At 40.1% G+C, this 20,591-nt stretch overlaps 1 protein-coding gene across 4 annotated transcripts in view; it reads left to right on the top strand.

The window, feature by feature from the left end:
• kug (kugelei) overlaps window positions 1-16,044 on the top strand; it is a 375,801-nt gene extending 359,757 nt beyond the window's left edge. For all 4 annotated transcript variants that reach the window (XM_065236080.1, XM_065236079.1, XM_065236078.1 and 1 more), the window contains 5 exons: window positions 7,213-7,666; window positions 7,735-13,269; window positions 14,340-14,525; window positions 14,723-14,962; window positions 15,030-16,044. In XM_065236080.1, the coding sequence (XP_065092152.1) occupies window positions 7,213-7,666; window positions 7,735-13,269; window positions 14,340-14,525; window positions 14,723-14,962; window positions 15,030-15,271 (6,657 nt within the window). In that variant the 3' untranslated portion in view covers window positions 15,272-16,044. The remainder of the gene's footprint in view (window positions 1-7,212; window positions 7,667-7,734; window positions 13,270-14,339; window positions 14,526-14,722; window positions 14,963-15,029) is intronic.
• The last annotated feature ends 4,547 nt before the right edge of the window (window positions 16,045-20,591 follow it).

Raw genomic sequence — 20,591 nt, 5'->3', positions numbered from 1 at the left:
GTGAGGGGTAAGTTTCAAGCAATTGATTCCCACACCAAACTCGTGATTCGGCTCAGAAATGTTCGTAGACGCTAGTTTCAGCGGACTGGGGATCTGCAGCGTAAATACGAAATGGTCGATCTGAATCGGCAGATCGCTTCCAGAATGGTCTCAATCCGGAACGAGAGTTTCGAGCGGCTCGTTCAGAACCTGGACGACCGTTCCAGACCATTCTGGTGCTGAAGTTTCACCCCAAGCCCATTCCACCACTTAGAGTCAATGACGAACGGCTTATCATCAACGAAGAGAAGGCTAATGCGATTTTGGAGCACATTGCCCAGGTCGCATTTGCTTGGTTCCACAATCCCAAGTCCACTCGAGAACCAGGTTGCGCAGTGCGTCCAGACGTTAGATGCCTCCCCTTGTGCCGTCCCTCCAGAAGAACGGATTACAGAGAAACAAATTTGCTCAGCGCTGAAATACAGTAAGAACATGAAGGCTCCCGGGTTTGACGGAATATTCAACCTAGCGTTGAAAAATCTCAGCCCGAGGAGCACTCGCTGCTGGCTGCCATCCTCAACAGATGCTTGGAGCTGCACTACTTTCCAAGCATCTGGAAGGTGGCAAAAATCATCCCGATCCGCAAACCTGGGAAAGACCCTTCACTACCGTCAAGCTACAGACCGATTAGCCTGCTCTCAGCGCTGAGCAAGCTGTTCGAAAAATTGATCCTCAGCCGACAGAACAAGTTTGTGGAGGAACATGACATTCGTCTTCCGGAACAGTTCGGGTGCCGTAAGAGGCAATCCACCAATCATCAGCTAGTGTGGGTGATGAATAACATCCTTTGTTACTTTGGCCATGGCCTTGTTAGACGTCGAAAAGGCGTTTGACAATGTCTGGCACGACGGACTTATATACAAGCTTTGTAACTCCAACTTTCCACCATACCTTGTAAAAATCACCCGTAACTACCTCCAGCAACGGTCGTTCAGGGTGTCGTTGAATAGTTCCCTTTCGGGACAATTTCCGATCCCAGCAGGTGTTCCGCAAGGGAGTCTTCTGGGACCACTGCTTTACAGCATCTACACGTCGGACATCCCTCCTCTAGGAGACGGTTGCGTGTTCTTCCTGTTCGCAGATAACACCGCGATAGCCGTCAAGGGTAGGATGCCTCGTGAAATTACGAACAAGCTCCAACGATGCCTTGACACCTTTACTGATTATGCCACCACGTGGAAAATCAAAATCAACGCCTTGAAAACCCAAATGTTCCTTCACAGACAATCGCCAAAACTTTAACCGTCTCCCTCCTGTACCGTAATAATGGATGGTACAAGGGTCGAGTGGTCCGCTGATGTTACTTATCTCGGGATGTTGTTCGATGAGAAGCTCCTGTTCCGCTCGCACATAGAGAAAACCCTAGTTAAGTGCTCCGCCTTGGTTAGGTGTTTGTATCCGCTCATTTGCCGCAGATCCCGCCTCTCAAGGCAAAACAAACTGGCTGTCTACAAACAGATCATAGCCCCCGCGATCTTCTATGCCGCCCCGGTGTGGGAATCGTGCGCTCAGACCCACAGGAACAAAATCCAGGTTGCACAGAATAGAGTGTTGAGGATGATCCTAGATCGTCCATTCGACACAAGAATAGCAGACCTCCATCAAGAGGCAGAAATTCCCAAAGTAGATTCCAAAATTGAGGATATGACAACCAAATTTATCCAAAAATGCAATCTTTCTGAACATGCTTTAATAAGCAATTTGTACATAGTAGGTTAAGTGTATATAGTAGAGTAGGTTAGTTTTAACCTGTAAATAGTAGTATCAAGTAGTTTCTCTTCAAATTCTAAAAACAAAACGAACCAATCCCATCAAGGTGGTCAACCGTGTACTAAGTCTAGGACTAATTCTGTAAAACAAATTTTGAATTTTGCCCATACCTAAAGATGAAGAAAGCAATTTAATCACTTAGAAAAATGTATATGGTAATCATCCAAGTTGGACTGAAATAAAGATCATTTAAAGTAAAAGTAAGTAAAAGCTTAGCTACTTATGCATGCTACTATGAAGAGGCTAGGCTAGAAGTTCTGCTTATATGCGATTTCGACAAGCTTCTCAAAGGTTTGTGATGTTCAGTCAATAAAAAAAAGTTTCAAAACACATGTGAAATACACAGAATTTTAGTGAATTGTTTTAAACTCTTCTGAAGCTTACAATAATGTTTTGAAATCCACAGATGTAATTATTCCAAAGACCTTCAATTCATCAAATACCAACAAAATGTTGTCTGAGTATTTTGGTGATTCTTCTGGTTGATAAGATATTATTCTGAAGATCTCATGAATTATTCCAAACACCTTACAGTCATCAAATAATGCATAATGTTCTCATGATAGTTTGGCTATTATTTTCGTTGATTCGTTATTATTCTACAGATTTCTAATTGTTCAATAGATAACATCATGAATCGAAGATATTCTATCAAGACAGTCGGTTGATCAGACATTATTCCAAAGACCTGATATCGATCAAATACCAGCATAATGTTTTCTGGGTGTTTCGGCACTTCTTTTGGTTGGTTAGTTATTATGCTGGAGATCTCTAATTGTTCTGTAGATCAAATAATTCTTCTAAGATATTCTTGCAAGAAAGACGGTTGATCAGGAATTATTACAAAGACCTTCAATTGATCTAATACCTGCAAACTATTCTCTGGGTGTTTTGGAAATTCTTCTGGTAGGAGAAATGACTCTAATGTTTGTCTGTGGATCTAAGATTGGGTCCATCGCTAAAAATCTGCAATATTTATATTTAATCTAGATGAACGCGTCATTGGGACGGTACTAATGGATATTGTTGGTCGCTATTGAAAATCTAGTCCATTGCTGAATTTAAGTATGGGCCCAAATTAGGGGCATTTTTTTTTTTGCTGTTGTCTGATGACGACTAAGACAATGGTTGGTCCATCTTGCCAAGGGGCATTTAGGCCGACATTACAGCCATTTCCCCTATATTAGTATTGTTTCTGCATATTCTTGTTGTTCAATAAATCAAAGCATGCCTCTTACATATTTTTGGATGTAAATCGGTTGATCAGGAATTATTCCAAAGACCTTCAATTCATCAATTACCTGCATAATGTTTTCAGGGATTGTTCTAATTGTTCTGTAGATCAAATCATGCATTTAAGATATTCTTGCAAAAAAGTCGGTTGATGAGGAATTATTGCAGAGAGCTTAATTGATCAAATACCAGCATAATGTTCTCTGGGCATTTTTAAAATTCTTCTGATTGATAAGTTATTGTTCTGCAGATTTCTAATTACACTAGTTTACAAAAAAAGTAAAACAAAATTAACTTGAATCTCAGGCTAATGATTCTCATGTAAAATCGTGCGCTGAATCCAAAAATGTATTCAAAAAATCGCAGTAGGACAGTTTTCGAGATATAGTTAAATAATGAAAAACAAATATCTCCGGTTTTAATGTGACTATATCAATTATTTTAACGCCAAATCAAAGGAAAGAAAATTTTCATTCGATTAACTGAACATCAATTGTCAGTGAGATTATTGGTATTGTTGTTGATTAATAGTTTGTTTATTAATTATTATTTTTTGCATTTTTCTAAGAAAAATTGAATTTCTGCTAAGTTTTTAAGCAGTGTAAATAAAAATGTTTGTAGTGGTTGTACAATTAGAAATTGGCTTTTAACGTTTGAAAGCAATTTATCATCTTTAATTTGGAGTTAAACAAATAATATAGTTTCATTACAGTCGGAGATATTTGTATTTTAATAAACACATTTTTTTAAGTGAAATTTATTTTTTTAATTATATTTCGAAAACTATCCTACTGAATTTTTTTAGGCTACATTTTTGAGTTAAGCGCACGATTTTACATGGGAAATGACCATCAGCGTACAAAGTTCAAATATGATGTAAACTAGTGATATTCCAAAAATCAAATCAATTTTGTTAAATATTCTTACAAGAAAATCAGATGATCAGGAATTATTCCAAAGACCATCAGTTGATCCAATACATAACAGGAAATAGAACATTTAGTAAACACATTAACAGAACTCATCCTAAATTTGTCACAAAATTTGTTTAGATTGAATTAATTTGTCCATTTGAACATTCGTCTATTGGACCTTGTTTTCCATTCAACCTTTTGTCCATTCGACCTTACGTACATTCGACATTTTATCCGTTCGACCTTTGAACCATTTTTATTTCATACGACTTTTTGTCTATTCGCCCTTTTGTTTAGTTCGACTATTGTCCATTCGACCTTTTGTTCATTCAAACTGTTGTCACTTTAAATTTCATTCGACCTTTTGTCCCTTCGATCGTTTATCCATTTGAACATTTGACTATCGGCCTTTTCTCCTTCGACCTTTTGTCTTTCGACTGTTTTTAATAGGTATGAAAGATTAAAAGGGAGTCAAATGGTCGAATGATGCGTAGGGGAACAAAAGATAAAATAATGGTAAGGGGGACAAAACGTCAAATGGTTCCAAAAGTTACAAAAGGTTGAATGGGCAAAAGGCCGAATAGACAAAATGTCGAATGGTTCAAAGAGAGGCAACAGGTCGAATGGCCAAAATTCAATAATGCACCCAGATATCATAAGGAAATAGAAGAAAATATAAGAATACATATCCAGAGAACTTCGAGATTTGGGCGTTATTGCTTTTGTAAACAAACACGTCAATCGCCGATTTCTCGCGAATAATAGCTCAATCTCGGGATTAAATTATACCCCATGCTAGATAAATTATCCCTCTACCTGTTTGTGTTGTTAATTTTCTAGGCTGAGCTTTTATTCGCCAGAAATCGTCCATTGAAGCGTTTGTTTACAAAAGTAATTACGCCCAAATCTCAAATCACTCCGGATATAATTTTTTGACAATCAAGCTAAGTTCTTTCGTATAATAATTTAGTATTATAATATAAAATATGATTATTTTAACAATACTGGACGTAGCTAGGAGGAGGGGCTGAAAGCGGGGTTGTTTTGTATATTGAAACTAGGTTTTCCGCAGTGTATATCAAATGTATTAATTCAAATGAATGTATTTATGTTATATTCATTCATAGTAGGAAAACCGTGGTTTGTCCGCTTTTTGACCTGATCTTGTCATCCTGTAGGATTTTATTTTGTCCTTTCGGCCTTTTGTCCATTAGTCCTTTTGTCTTTCGACCTCTGATCATACACACAAAAAACTATCGTTAGTAAAATTTAAAAATCCATTGGTAGAATTAAAAGTTATCGTTGGTTCTTTTTGGTAGAAAGTCTTTAGCTTTCAAAACAAAAGTCAGCTAACTGTCAATTCAAAAGTAACTCGTTTTTTACTTTTAAAAGTTGAAACTTTCAAATCGAATTGTAGAACTGTCAATATAAAAACCTATTTTGTTAAATAGACTCATGAAAGGATTTCATTTAAAAGATGGGCAGTTTTATCGCAATGATTTATGTTTTCATCTCAAATATGAATTCTTTTTAATTCAATTGCTTTTTACTTTGAAAGAAATAAAGCATAGACATATTTAATGATATATAATTTAGTTTATTTATATGATGCTGACTGAAAGGGTACGGCATTATGGAACTTGAAGCATGGGAAGCGTTTTACACAAATATACAGTTGGCTCAACGGCTGGTGATGGTGATGGTGGGAGTAGCCTTCCTTTCCGGCAAGTCTGACGAGGCTGCTGAAAATCAAAACACATCAATTAGGAAAATCGGAACCAAGCAAACTCTTCGAAAATTTCATCATCTTACCTCCAAATCCCGCAGCTGGAGGATTCTTCCGATCCTTCCACTTCATAGCGTAACCACGGATGTCTCCATCTTATTATTTGTATCTTACAGAAGAGAAACAAGCGCACCGGTGGATGAAAATGTGGGAAAGTTCAAGAAACTGCTGCTGCTCAAGCTAATTCTCACAGCTGCTTTTGTTTTGTTTGTTTGTTTCGCATGTCCAATTTGGCGGGAAACACAGTACTGTCAAAAACTTCGCAAGGAAGAGATTTTTTGACAATTTTACAACTTTTATTCTAAAAAAATGTCTTTTAAAATAACAAGCCGAAAATGAAAAAAACACTTTTAAATCAAAAAAAAATATTTTATATTTAAAAAATATCATAGTTGAAACTACGAAATTTGGGAAACTTATAATTTGATCATGCATTATTCTTAAAGCAACAATTTTTGTTTTTTGTGTGTAGATTCGTTTTCATCTCGTGAGCCACCTCTAATCAGCAAATGACCTAAGATTGAATTATTACTGCATTATCGTTTTGAACAACAAGTCATGAAACATTTTTTGTATGGTTATTTTGTGCTAATTGCGAGGTTAATTGTCTGAACCAATACCATATGCATTTCAATTTGGAATGACAATCATTCCACAGGTGCGTTCGCTTTTTGTATATTGTTCATCCTGTATTCGATAGGAATATCATCTAATTTCAAAACAACCGTCACCCGATTCATTCGCAAAAACTAGTTCGGTGTTTCGATGTGAATAGTCGGAGGATTCATACGAACAGAGGATGATGTTTCGGTACAGTGTATGCAAAATTCAGACCACCCACCGCCCACGACGAATTGCTTCCTCCTGTTACCGTGAACAGTGCTTTTCCGGCAAGGCGAGCAATATATGAACATGATGCCGTTAGGTATCGCGGGCGGTGGCGCCAATCAACACTCGCGCGTGCTGATAATTAAATTTTATGATGGAAAATAAATCAGTGCTCAGCCGTGTGATTTCACACGGCAGCCTTGCAATTTTAACAATTGGTCCTCACCACACCACCGGCCGACCGTATTGGCTTGTGTTGGTTGGTAGGTATGTGTTAAAAGCAAAGCGATAACAAAGCAGCAGGATTCAAATTTCTCCGACTCTGAACTCGAGTTGACTGACTGTGTCGATGTATGGTGGGTAGGTACCTACCGAGAACCACCCCTATCACGATGGCGAATCTGCAGAGCTGTGAACAAAGAAACGATGAATGCTAATTGTTTGCCACGATACAATTACCATTATTTTTCATGGGGTCATGTTTCAGCACCGACAATATATGTGGGTGTGTTGGTTGGTTGAATGCATCCTTGATGAGAGAGAAAAGTTTAACGGTTATGAAATGGCACTTGGTCTATACCATTCTGAAATACTTGACATGAATTGACAGTACTTAAAGAGTTTATGTATCTTTCATTACAGGTCAAAGCACTGGACAAGGACTTTGGAGAATACGGGCGACTGTCGTACTACATCATTTCGGACGAAATACAGGAATACTTCTCCATAGATAAAGAGAAGGGTGAAATCGTGACCAAGAAGAAGCTGGATCGTGAAGAAAAGAAACTCTACGAGATACCGATTATGGCCGTAGATTCTGGTGGCCGTGCGGGTTTTACCACAGTTAGGGTAAACATTGGCGATGAAAATGACAATGCTCCCGTGTTCCTTCTTCGCGAGTACAAGGCGTTGATACAAGGAAACTTAACTATCAATACGACGTTCTTCCGAGTCAAGGCGATAGATACTGATGACAATCAGAACGCAGTGGTTAAGTATTCGATCTTTGATTCGCAAAATAGCGGAATCAAAGAACTGTTCGGAATCGATGAGAATACTGGAGGAATCTATCTCAGGAAAAGTGCTATGCAATGGGGTAAGTGTTTCCGTAAGGATTGTAATAGACATTATTAATTGATTCTATTTTTTTTTTTTTTTGCTCAGAAAACCAGCTCTTCCAATTCTTCATCCGTGCCAATGACTGCGGTGTTCCATCTCTGTACTCTGATGTACCTATTGACATCTACATCATGAGTTCAGCGGACAATCCTCCAGTATTCGAGAAGAAGGAAAAACTACTTTTCCTTTCCGAAAGCTCACTTCCGGGAACGGTTATCACTAGATTGAAGCTGTCCGGAAACGTAACGGCCAAGTATCGTATTCTTTCGGATGAACTCGAAGAGCCACAGTTCTCGATCAATAATGTTGGCGAACTGAGGCTAGCTAAAACACTGGACAGGGAGATAAATGACATTCATCTGATAGCCATCCTTGCTGAAACTGATTCCAGTCCTCCTCTGACGGCAGTCACCGATGTCAATCTCCACGTACAAGATGAAAACGACAATACACCAATGTTCGAAAGCAACCCATACTCGTTTGCTTTGGCAGAAAACATCGAGAAAGGAAGCTCGATCATGAAGCTTACTGCACGAGACTCGGACAGTGGCTCCAACGGAGACATACGATATTCTCTCTCCGCGGATGTTGGTGACATTGTCAATATATTTGACATCGATGCCTACACCGGATGGATCACCACTCTCGTTCCTCTGAACAAGGAGAAAAGAGAAGATTACAAATTCCAAGTTCTCGCCACCGATAATGGCCAACCGAAACATTCCACTCGTACAACGGTCATTATTCGACTAAAGGACTACAATGACTGCCCTCCAACATTCAAAGAATCTCACTACAAAGCTAGTGTTATCGAAGATGCACTGCCCGGTACTGTCGTACTGCAAATTGCTACTACGGACAAGGACGTAGATTTGAAAACCCCTATCGAATACTACATAATTTCGGGTGATCCTCTATCTCAGTTCCAAATCAAAAACAGTGGAGAAGTCTTTGTCGTAAAAGCCCTGGATCGCGAAAGCATATCACAGTATGAACTGGGCGTCATCGTCACCGATGGAAAGTACACATCGACAACAAACATATCAGTCTCCGTGCTCGATGCCAACGATAATCCTCCATATTGTTTGAAGTACCGATATCGAAATCAGCTTAGCGAAGGAGTTCCCCTTGGAACATTCGTCCTGCAAATCCAAGCGAACGACATCGATGAACCAGCAAACAGTCGATTACGGTTCTATCTCACCGGTAATGGTGCTGAAGAGTTCAACCTCGATAAGGATTCAGGTCAACTGAAAACCGCTAGACAATTGGATCGTGAAACGCAATCAAAGTTCCACCTCGTCGCTCACGTCCAAGATCGCGATCACCCCGGATGGGAGTGTTCTTCACAAATAGAAATTTCAATCACCGACTTGAATGATAATCCACCAGATTTTTCGATGAACCCGTATAGTGTCACTCTTCCCGAAGATGCTGAAGTAGGAACTCTAGTTACCAAGATCCATGCCACAGACGCTGACATTGGCATCAATCGAAAGATCAAGTATTCGTTCATTGATTCCTATCGGGATCATTTCAAGATAGCTCCAGATAGCGGAATTGTTACCTTGGCCAAACCTCTAGATCGAGAAATTAAAGCTGTCTACAATTTGACGGTTCGTGCTACGGACCAAGGAAATCCTCCTCTGTCCAATTCGGCCTTCCTGGTCGTAAACGTTCAGGACATCAACGACAATCCTCCAGAGTTTACTTCTAAACACTACTTCGCTTCGGTACAAGAAGATAGCTCCATCGGTTCGGACGTCCTCAGAGTGCTAGCAACCTCGAAGGATACTGGAATCAACGCGGAAATCACATACTCAATCATCGGAGGCAACGAACATCGCAAGTTTTCCATGCACAACAAAACTGGTATTCTATTTTTGGCTGATACTGTTGATTACGAGCGGGCCAAAGACTACTTCCTGACCATACAGGCGGTAGATGGTGGAACTCCTCCACTAAGCAATTTGGCAACGGTTAATATCTCCGTAGCAGACTGTAATGACAATCCGCCACAATTCACTGCCAACTCGTACACGGCTACAATACGCGAAGATGCCCAGAAGGGAGACAAGATGTTACAGATACGGGCAAATGACATGGATTCGGGAGAGAACAGTCGTGTCAGTTATCGAATCGAGCGAGGTGATCGAATGGGTCAGTTCTCCATAGAGGAAGATACCGGTTACATATCCGTGGCGGGAACTCTGGATCGGGAATCCATTTCCAGCTACGTGCTGGAAGTTCAAGCAAGAGATCATGGAAGCCCGCCGTTGAGTACTTATGTTCTTGTAAACATTGAAATATCCGACGCCAATGACAATCCTCCAGTATTCACGAATCAGAACTACACGGCAGTTGTCCAAGAAGACAAACAAATTGGCTACACGCTGCTTAAGTTCGAGGTTACTGATGCTGACACTGCTCCAAATGCCGCCCCGTACACGTTCGATTTCCGTTCTGGCAACGATGGTGGTGCTTTTCGTATTGAACAGGATGGCATTCTGCGAACGGCATCTCGCTTCAATAGTAAAATAAAGGATTCGTATCTACTGCAGGTCCGCGTATTCGATAATGGATCACCTCCACTGTACTCGGACACTTGGGTTTCAATCAAAATAATAGAGGAATCTCAGTACCCTCCTGTCATTACTCCGCTGGATGTCTCAATCAATTCCTTCCATGATGAATACCCAGGTGGAGTAATAGGAAAAGTATTCGCTACCGACCAAGACCAGTACGATACACTTACCTTCGCCTTAGCTATCACCGCTGGAGTCCTGTACTCTCCAATGAACCTTTTCAACATATCCCGTAACGATGGAGTACTGTACGCATTCCCTCGACTGGATGTAGGAGACTACCGAGTTAACGTTACAGTATCTGATGGCAAGTTTGCTTCGTATACGATTGTGAAGATTGCCGTCGAACTAATTACGGACGAGATGCTAACAAACTCGATTGTGATTCGCTTCACGAAAGTAAGTCCAGAGTCCTTTATCTTAAGTCACCGAAAAGGCTTTATTCGCTCGGTGCGGAACTCGATGGGTTGTAAGATCAAAGATATCATTATCATCTCCGTGCAGAAATCAAACGATGATATCAATCTCATTCACCATCGCTTAAAGCGCGAATCTGGCCTTCAAAACGTTACTCAGCAATTCGAAAGAACTCGCAACCGACGTGGAACCATGCTGGATTTGGATGTGATGTTCACCGTACGGAAAGGACAAATGGGATACTACTCAGCTTACGAGATTCGCAAAGCAATTGATGATAATCTGGAAGAGATCGAAGATGCCACCAAGCTACAAATAGACGAAGTTGTCAAATCGAAATGTCTGCCAAACTTCTGTATTCACGGCGAATGTGAAGACAAATTGGTGCTGGACCCTAAGATAGTCAACCCAATTTCGACGGACGTAACGAGCTTCGTATCGGCTCGTCACATTCACAAGATGGAATGCAGTTGCAAGGAAGGCTACGGTGGTGACAAGTGCCAACATGCAGTGAATGAGTGCTCCAAATCACCTTGTCAGAATTACAAAAACTGTGTTCCGGATTCATCCGACCAAGGCTATCACTGCATTTGTCCGGAAGGTTTCGCTGGACCAAAGTGCGATCGAGACATCAGTAAGTGCAATGATGAAACATGTTACACACCGCGGAATCCTGTGTCGTTTAGTGGAAAGAGCTACGCTCAATACAGGGTGGAAAAAGAAATTGCCAGAAAGAATCTGGAGGATCAACTGATACTAAGTTTACGAATAAGAACGGTGCAACCGACAGGAAATATCATGTACTCGGCGGGTAAGGTGGACTACAATATACTGGAGATTGTAAACGGGGTGGTTCAGTACCGTTTCGATTTGGGCTCCGGAGAAGGAATGGTCAGTGTGACTAGCATCTTTGTATCGGATGGTCTATGGCACGAGGTACGCTTAGAACGGGACGGGAACAGTGCCCGGGTGATTGTGGATAATAAACACGTGGCAAATGGAAATGCTCCAGGTGTAAATGGTGTGCTGAATCTACAGTCGGACGATATCTTCTTTGGAGCGGAAGTGAAGCAACATCCAACGGTGCTGGGATTCGAGGACATTCAGCGTGGTTATACGGGATGCATGGATGAAATCAAGTTATCGAAGGTTCCGGTTCCTTTGCACATGAATGGTGCAAGTTCGGTCGCCAGTCTTCGTCGATTCGCTAACGTAGAATTCAGCTGTGATGCTTCATCTATCTTGGTGCCACTGGGAGTTTGTGGAACGCAACCTTGCTGGAATGGCGGAACATGTACCGATATTGGAGCGGGTAACTTTGAATGTTTGTGTCACTCGAGATTCTCTGGAAAATTCTGCAAAGAAGATCAAGATCCATGCGCTTCATCGCCGTGTTTGTTTGGTGGAAAGTGCACCAAGGCAGGACTCGGTAACTACACCTGTGATTGTCCGGCTAGAATGTCCGGTAAACGGTGTGATTATGGCCGGTTCTGTACGCCAAATCCATGCAGAAATGGTGGCGTTTGTGAAGAAGGCGATGATGGACCGTTATGCATGTGTAGAGGATATACTGGATTAACGTGTGAAATCGACATTGATGAATGTGAGAAGCAACCTTGTAATAATGGAGCTACATGTATCAATGAAGCTGGCAGCTTCCGTTGCGTTTGTCCACCTGAAATGACTGGTACGAGTTGTGGGGATCCTATGTATTCGTTCCCACTGCGGATTCCCTTCAATCAGGTTACCCAAGAGCAGTGGATTATTGTCGGTTTCAGTATAGCCGTTATCGTGATTCTAGTGATAGTGATATGGGGAGTTGTGTGCGCCTGCCGAAAGAAAAGACGAACTCATCGACACGAAAAAATTAACAACGATCCCAAGGCAATGGTATTGAATCCTGTGTCTGACAATTCGCAATACAAAAGATCATCTAAAATGAGCAATCTGGAAATCATCCAGAGGGATATGCAACAAAGGCCTGTATCGTACACTCCCAGTAGTAACAACGACCACGCCTACACGTGCAACGCCATGCTGCAATACAATAATCTAGACACACTGAGGAGCTACGGTTCGGCTGGCGATGAGCTGGAAAATGTGCCACCAGAATATCGGAAAGCGTCGTGCCGGCCGAATCAACAGATGGTTAACATTAACAGTGGCCACCCCTCCAGCGATACGGAATCTCTGCACAAACAAAAGTGGGCCGATCAGATGCACATGCAAACCTTCACCGATAACAAAATCAACAACGATCTGAAGCGAATAAGTCCGATAACGTCACTGGATTCCCACCGATCCGTTTCGCTGAAGCAACAGCAAACGGGCATTCTGCCGGGCCGATTGCTCAACATGCCACACTCGCCGACCCATCTGCAACCACCGCACAGTTTCGAGGAATCACCGGGTCTGTCGCAGGGCGCCTACCACTGGGACTGCTCCGACTGGGTTGTACGGGGGCACCATCCGCTGCCAAACATCACCGAAGTCCCGGGCAGCGAGGTGCCCGACTCGTCGAGCTTCCACAGCAACGAGAGCAACGAGTCGCACCCTAAGAACAACCTGCTACCTCCAAGTAAGTGGATAGGTTTTATTTAAGAACTCATTTGTTCATGTCCGGTATATAGACAGAGGAAAGCAGGGCAATATGGGACAATTGGACAATGTGGCCACCTGCTTAAAAATCTACTTATTGAACATATTTTACAAAAAAAAAACCCTGTTGCAGGCTTAATGCTTGAAGCCTACTTCAACTAAACATTTGATTTAAGTCTAAGAAGATAAAAATATTCGAAAAAAAAGTTAGACTAGCTCAAAATGTCAAAACCGTTATAAGATTTCTGAATCAGGAAATAAGGTCTATCAGAAGTTTCTTATAACTTATAGTTCATTTCCTTCAGCAGCTTTATAAATGGTCATTGGTTTCTTATATGACACGATGTTGTTCTTGATTTTGATAAACATTTAAGATTTTCTTAATAAAATATTACTTAAGGCCATTCGAGGCAATATGAGCAATATTTCAACTTAAATTCTTCAAAATTGCATTATTGTTTTCATAAATATGACTGTATCATATTAAATCACGTGAAACAGCTGCGAAGAACTAAAACTAATAATTGTTCACCCTTCATAAAGCCTCAACAGAACATAATATTCTTACCCGTTGTTTTCAAGGATTGTACCCCAACGGTTTAATTTCAGATTCAAAGGTTTACTTTTAATACTCAATTTGTATTCATTATGTAAATAGGGCTTGAAACTCTCCATTTGGTTTAACATCATTCGAATTTTTCACTGAATTTGGTATAATTAGTGAGGATTTTCTTGAGGTGACCAATCTGCCCCACTTTCCCCTAGTTACTGTTTTAGCCTAAAGAGCCTGAATTTATAAAGAGATGACATCTTATCCATTTGACAGATCTTCTGCTCGATTGGAATGACTTTTCCTATGATTTTGACATACAATCGATTGTTCAAATTTTGACAGGTCGCCTCTTTATAAATTTAGGCTCTTTATTTTAGCCATGTCTGGTGCTGGCCTCTTTCGTAACATTGTTCCAATATCTCAAGGGCCCATATTAGATTGTTAAATGTTAACGAAAGTTATTCCACAACCATTAACGATCCTCTCCTTCTATGCAGTCCTTGGACCAGTGGACCCAGCACGCGACATCGAAACACTGAACGAGGACAACGAGTCCGAGTTTGTGGATGACTCCGAGTGTGACCAGAGCGAGCAGCCGCTATCGTTGGGCTTCGAGCAAAACACTTCCATTCCATGTCTGAATCCTCTCGATAGCGGCAGTGAGGACTACAGATTCAATACAGGTTAGTTAATGCTTTTTACATATCCCAATGCTCGAATTGTGGTACTCAAGATTCCCTGTCTGATATATTTTTCTACATTGCTGCTCATCCGTAGTGCCTTTAAAAGTTAATACACGTAAGTACTTTGAAGGCACTTTTTCCCTTTCGGTACATGAATAATGATGATGCTCAATATGGTCTTCTTTCCGTATTTACAGCTGATAGTTATCTTCGACACCCGAACAGCTACTTACCCAAGTACAACATCCAGAGTGAAACGGAAGGTGAGAGCGCACCGCTGACCGGTGTGGGTAGCCGCAAGCCACTGAACGGACTGGAAATCGGTCCCCATCAGCTGGTAGACTCCGACGACGAGGACATCCAAGCGTACGGATTCCCGCAGAAACGGCGCAACCGACGGGAACCGAGTGACATCGATCTAGTTCTTCACAGTGGCGGTAATGATAAACGCATGAGTTCTAACAATTTTCAGCAATATGTACTAATCAGTTCAATTTCTTTTAGGAGAAGGAAGCTCCCTACTTAGCCATCCCCGAAATCTGAATAGCTCCAATCATTCGAATAGCGACCTATCGACGCACTTGTGCGAAATCGACGATTCCGAGTACGAGCAGGAGCAGCTGCAGCGGCCGATGCAGCAACCGCAGCAACATCAGTCCACCTCGTCCCTCTCATCCGGTGGGCCATCCCGGCCCAAGCAAAACAAGGTCAAATGGGCCAACATAGTGCAGCAAACGGAGGTCTGACAGCAGCTCGACGGCAGCGACCATTTAGTGCTAAACGCCAAGACTAACTCTAGCATTAGTTCACTTTTGATACTTTTTTCTAGGTTAACTTATTTTATTTATTTTAACGTGAACCTTTCGTAATAGCTACTTTGTGTCGTAGAAAATTTATACTACTTTTGTGTTACGGTAGATCATATGCTGCTCCTAGTTTCGCCATTAAGGTCTGTTTGTGTGAACGAAAATCAAAATTTTAATGAGTGATCTCTCGATTTTTCGCTGCAACATCATTCTTACTTCAGTTTAATGCAAATTGACAAGATTTTCAACAGATGTAAAATCACTGTTGAAATAAGAAGATCGAAGGAAACATTATTATATAAGTAGAATAATAAATTTACACAACACAAATTTGTAAAAAGAAAAGATAGCAAATCACTAGGAGACACACTTAAGTCGATCATAGCTCGAATCATTCAAACACGAAAATAAATGAGAACAATTTTGAGATTAACAAATCGCAAACCGATTCACACACACACAACTCATATTATCAATTACGGAGAAAAAAAATGTGTAAGATAGTATTTGTCTAGAAAAAAGAAAGTTGATTCGAAATGCAGCTAGCAAAACAACAAAATTCGTAAAACTCACACAACATTGTAAAACAATAAAATTTGAAGAACACTAGGTCTAATGTTTTCTTTGACACTTGAAAAGTCTATAGGATATAAGATTTTTTATTGCGCAGGTACACTGTTCGGAAGAGAATACAATCAATGACTGAAACAAAAGAGAGAAAAAAAGTTAAATGAAGAAAAACAAACAAACAAACAAACAAACAAGCAACTATTTTATATTTAAACTTCAAAATATCAACAAGCTCGAAGAAAGATTTCAGTTCTATTTATGGAATGAGGGTGAAACTATGTTTTCCATCACTACGTACATACACGCAAATGTAAGAACAGAATGACAGGAATAGAAAATTAGATAATTTCATCATTACAACCACTAACCAGTATTCATTTTTGTTTATAAACTATACAATGTACTCTCCAACTTTTCACCCAAATCCTTTCAAAATTGCGAAATCATTCTCTATATCCTGAAAAAGGTCCGTTTCTCGTTTCGAAACCACCTGTCCTGTTTGATTGTCCTATTCAAATTTTATCACACGTTTTAACTCTTATTCTACCTATCAAAAGCGAACACTGACAAGGCTCTGTTAATTCTATGGTGCTCTACTTATAAAATGAATCTACAAAACCACATCAACAATTCACTGTCTACTTATTCCTTCTTTTTTACATGTCCAATTGTATAGGTAAATAATTTAGATTTAAATTATACGTCACAAGTTATTTGTATCTGCCATTAGCCTTATTAGTTTCCCCGAACAAGTTCCCTTCCCAACTGGTAGCTACTTCCTTTATAGTAATCATTCATCAGCTAATGAGTTGGAAAACAAAACAAATCTTAGGTTAGCTCATTTATGAATGGATGGATATGTCGAACACAAATTTTCCCTTGACACGACTGGAGCAAATGAAAATGAAAATTCAAAACCGCATTTAGGGACTCAAAATATCAAAACGAACAAAAATAGACACACATTGTAATCGACGATGTAGAAACCAACTATCATTCTTTTTTTTATTTTAACCTAAAAGTAAAGTTGGTAAACCACGCATTACCATTTTTTTGTTTCGATGGAACAATTTTCGTTTCGTAAAAATTCCAATAATGAAAGGAAAACACAACATGATCACATAAAAAAATGTCGGGCGCTGCACCCAGAGCGAGTGAGCGATAGGAACGTTCGCCGGAGAATGCATTTACAACAGATCATTGTAGCGAATAGAACATTTTTATGTATTTGTTTGGAAACAGAAAACTGACACATTATTTAACATTGAGGAAATAATAAAGAAATCTGAAAAATGACGTTTTTTAAAAACTGACAGCGTTTTGGACACTTGAAGAAAAGCCCCGTGTTATGAAACCAGTTCTCTGTGCTATGTTTTGGGTCCTTTTATCATGTTTATTCTCCATCGTTCCGCTACATAAATGGAATTCACGGTATGCAGCCATTACTTGACCTTACCATAAATGGTTAAAATTGTTTACAATCCCTGCTTAACTTTAACTGAAATTGTTATGGAACTTTACTTGAACGTATGTGTGATAAAGTTTTAACTTTATGTCTTCATTCCTTTATTTAACGTCGGTCTCTGTTCCACAATCTAGTGCCAATCACCGACGGATATCGGTGCAATGTGCATGAAGGCAGCTACCACACCTGCGTAGGATATCGCACCCATTTAACACACATGGACCACTACCGAGGCCGGGACGAACGGCTTTACTTTCCTTCCGAAGGAAGACGTCACCCGAGATTTTTAAACCTCAGAAAAATTCCACCGACCTCGGCTGGGATTGAACCCAGACCCATCGGGGTGAGAAAGTAGTCACGCTTACCACTACACCACCGGCGCCGGCTTTAACTTTATAAATTATGGTTTTTTGGAACTGAACCTTACAATAAAAAGGGTGTACCGTTTAAAATCCGCACACACACAAAATTCATTCTCAAAATTGTATACAGTGCTTTCCCGGTTTTGTCAGCCCCATCTGAAATTAGGCTGACAAAAACGGGATTTTTTTTTTTTTCAATATTTTAACTTTCAAAACGATTTTAAGTGTAACCATTATTTGATTTGATTTTTGATTTTGATTTTGCGAGACAGAAGGGGGTCTTATGAAGGCCAGATCTCAATTCTCAAGGCCAAATTCCTGAACTTGAGTGGAACATGGTTCTCACGTCAGACTATAATGTCTAAAATGAACCACATGCCCCAACCAACCCCTAGAACGGCTCCCATATACTCTCCATGCTGAATCGTGAGTCCCCCCTTTTCCCATATCATTACATGCAAAATAATAACCCGATGCAGGTCAATTGAATATGCCTAATTGAATTAGTTGCAATTATATTGTTAACAGTAATGACAGTATAATATAGTAATTTAATAAAATAAATATTTACCTGTTAATAATGATCGAGGTTGGTAAAAACTTAAAAGGCACCAAAGGTGGTACAAATAAAAGCAAAAACTCCACTGAATAATAATAAATGAAACCGATGAATGACTGTTTGTCGTTTTGTTTGCGCTCTCGTCGTCTTCAAATTCGCTCATAAGGAAATCATCTTCGCTGTCTTCATCCGAGAAGGAATATAGTTGATATCGTTGTTTTCTTCAAAACTGCATCGTATTGATCTAAATAAAAGAAAAGAGAAAACAAAATCGCCACTCGATCAAGCCAAATTCAAAGGTAGTATCTGTGTGATGTAGCATTCCAAAAGTGTTGAGCCAAATAATGGAAATTAATTTTTTACATTTTTGTAACTATTAGACTCAATTATTTAAAAGAAACAATTCATATTTTATACTATAATTCTAAACTACATAATTATTTAATTTTGGCTAGTAGTTAAATCAAAACAAACTTTGGTCCGCTACATCACAACTGGCATCACTAGTGTGCATCTTTCAAAATGTAAAGATACAGACAAGCCCTGGGACCTGGTTGCAGTTAAGCAATCCTCAAGGTTATGCCAATGCCCAGGGAACTTTCAAAACGATTTTAAGTGTAACCATTATTGATCCACTATTAATGGACTTATTGATGAATATTTAGTGGGTTTTATTTTTGTAATTTTTTTATTTATATTGTTTTATAATAAGTTTATTATGTTTTTATTTATAATGTTTTGTCCCTAAAACTCCTAATGTTTATTCTTCTATTAAATCTTTAATTCAGTTGAAGTTGTGTCGTGAAGTCTTTTTTTCTTGTATGTTTGACTTAACAATGATTTTTTATCCTTTCGACCTTTTGCCACAGACAAACAGACATAACTCTCGCAAGTTGTTAATCGAACAAGTATTTAACCACAGACAAACAGACATAACAATCGCAAGTTTTTCATCGAACAAGAATTTAACGGTCAATCTAAAAGTATCGTAGTTGGTAGTACCGCCACCTGTGGCGCGCATAGTCAATTCCCTTGCGTTTGACGTTTACACACTACCGCCATCTGTTCAGCGTATTACCCACCACAGTGTACCCAACAGATGGCGGTAATGTTTTAGCGACGATGTTTTACAGTGAGCTATATTCAATGTGCTATGTCTGTTTGTCTGTGATTTAACGGTAAATTTAAAAGTATCGTAGTTGGTAGTACCGCCACCTGAGGCGGTCATTGTCAATTCTCTTGGTTTTGAAGTTAACACACTACCGCCATCTGTTCAGCGTACTACCCACCACAGTATACTCAACAGATGGCGGTAATGTTTTAGTGACGATGTTTTACAGTGAGAAATATTCAATGTGTTATGTCTGCTTGTCTGTGCTTTTGCCATAGATTCTGTATGTGAGTGTGTGTGTGTGTGGGTATTTGCGCGTACACTTTTGTGAAATAGTCACAGTTGTGAAATAGTCAGAGTTCAACCGATCAGATCAATGTTAATATATTAGTTCCTGCTACTGCTGCTGCTTGGATGTCCGATGTGTACAGTTACGCCATCGATGAAAGAATGCATCAAACCCGACTTTTTTTTACTTTAAATGATCTTTATTTGTGTGGTTTACATGTATTAGGGTAGGTAACTACTTCTGCCTAATCGTCCATTTTGGGCCTATCAAGCAGAAAACTGTGTAGAGGATCGCAGGTGCTATGATTTGTTTGTAAACAGCCAGTTTGTTCACCCTTGAGAGGCGGGATCTGCGGCAAATCAGCGGATGCAGACACCTAACCAAGGCAGAACACTTGACTACAGTTTTCTCTACATGCGAACGGAAGAGGAGCTTTTCATCGAACAACATCCCGAGATAGGTTACTTCGGTAGACCACTCAACCCTTGTGCCATCCATGATTACAGTACAAGCCGGTTTCAGTTCGGGCCAGTCCAGTGGCAGGCACGTAGGCAACATGTTATACCGTGACAGCGGGCCCAGCACAGCAAAATAAACGATTTGAGCCCGGGACATGCTGCCTACTGTCAAATGTTGCTGTTGGTATAGCCTTGTCATTGGCCTGGTTTGGGCGATTGCCGATGGAGGAACATGATCGCTTGTGTTTTGGAGGGATTGATTTTAATTTTCCACGTGGGGGCATAATCAGCAAAGGCGCTAATGACATACAAGTTACTCTAAGACCAGACAGTCCCGAAGAAACGAGCTCAACTTTTTGGCTCAGCTCTGGTACTATCTGCGGTCCTAGTGTACACGCTAGTGTACTCGCTAACTAGCACGAATTTCAGTTGCTCCTGAAATTTCA

Source organism: Ochlerotatus camptorhynchus, unplaced genomic scaffold, assembly GCF_037179485.1.
Source record: "Ochlerotatus camptorhynchus isolate MF236.1 unplaced genomic scaffold, CSIRO-AGI_Acam_v1.1 ptg000526l, whole genome shotgun sequence".
Classification (NCBI taxonomy): Eukaryota; Metazoa; Arthropoda; class Insecta; order Diptera; family Culicidae; genus Ochlerotatus; species Ochlerotatus camptorhynchus.
Note: the sequence above shows the minus strand (reverse complement) of the source record. Positions and strands in the feature narration are given on the sequence as shown.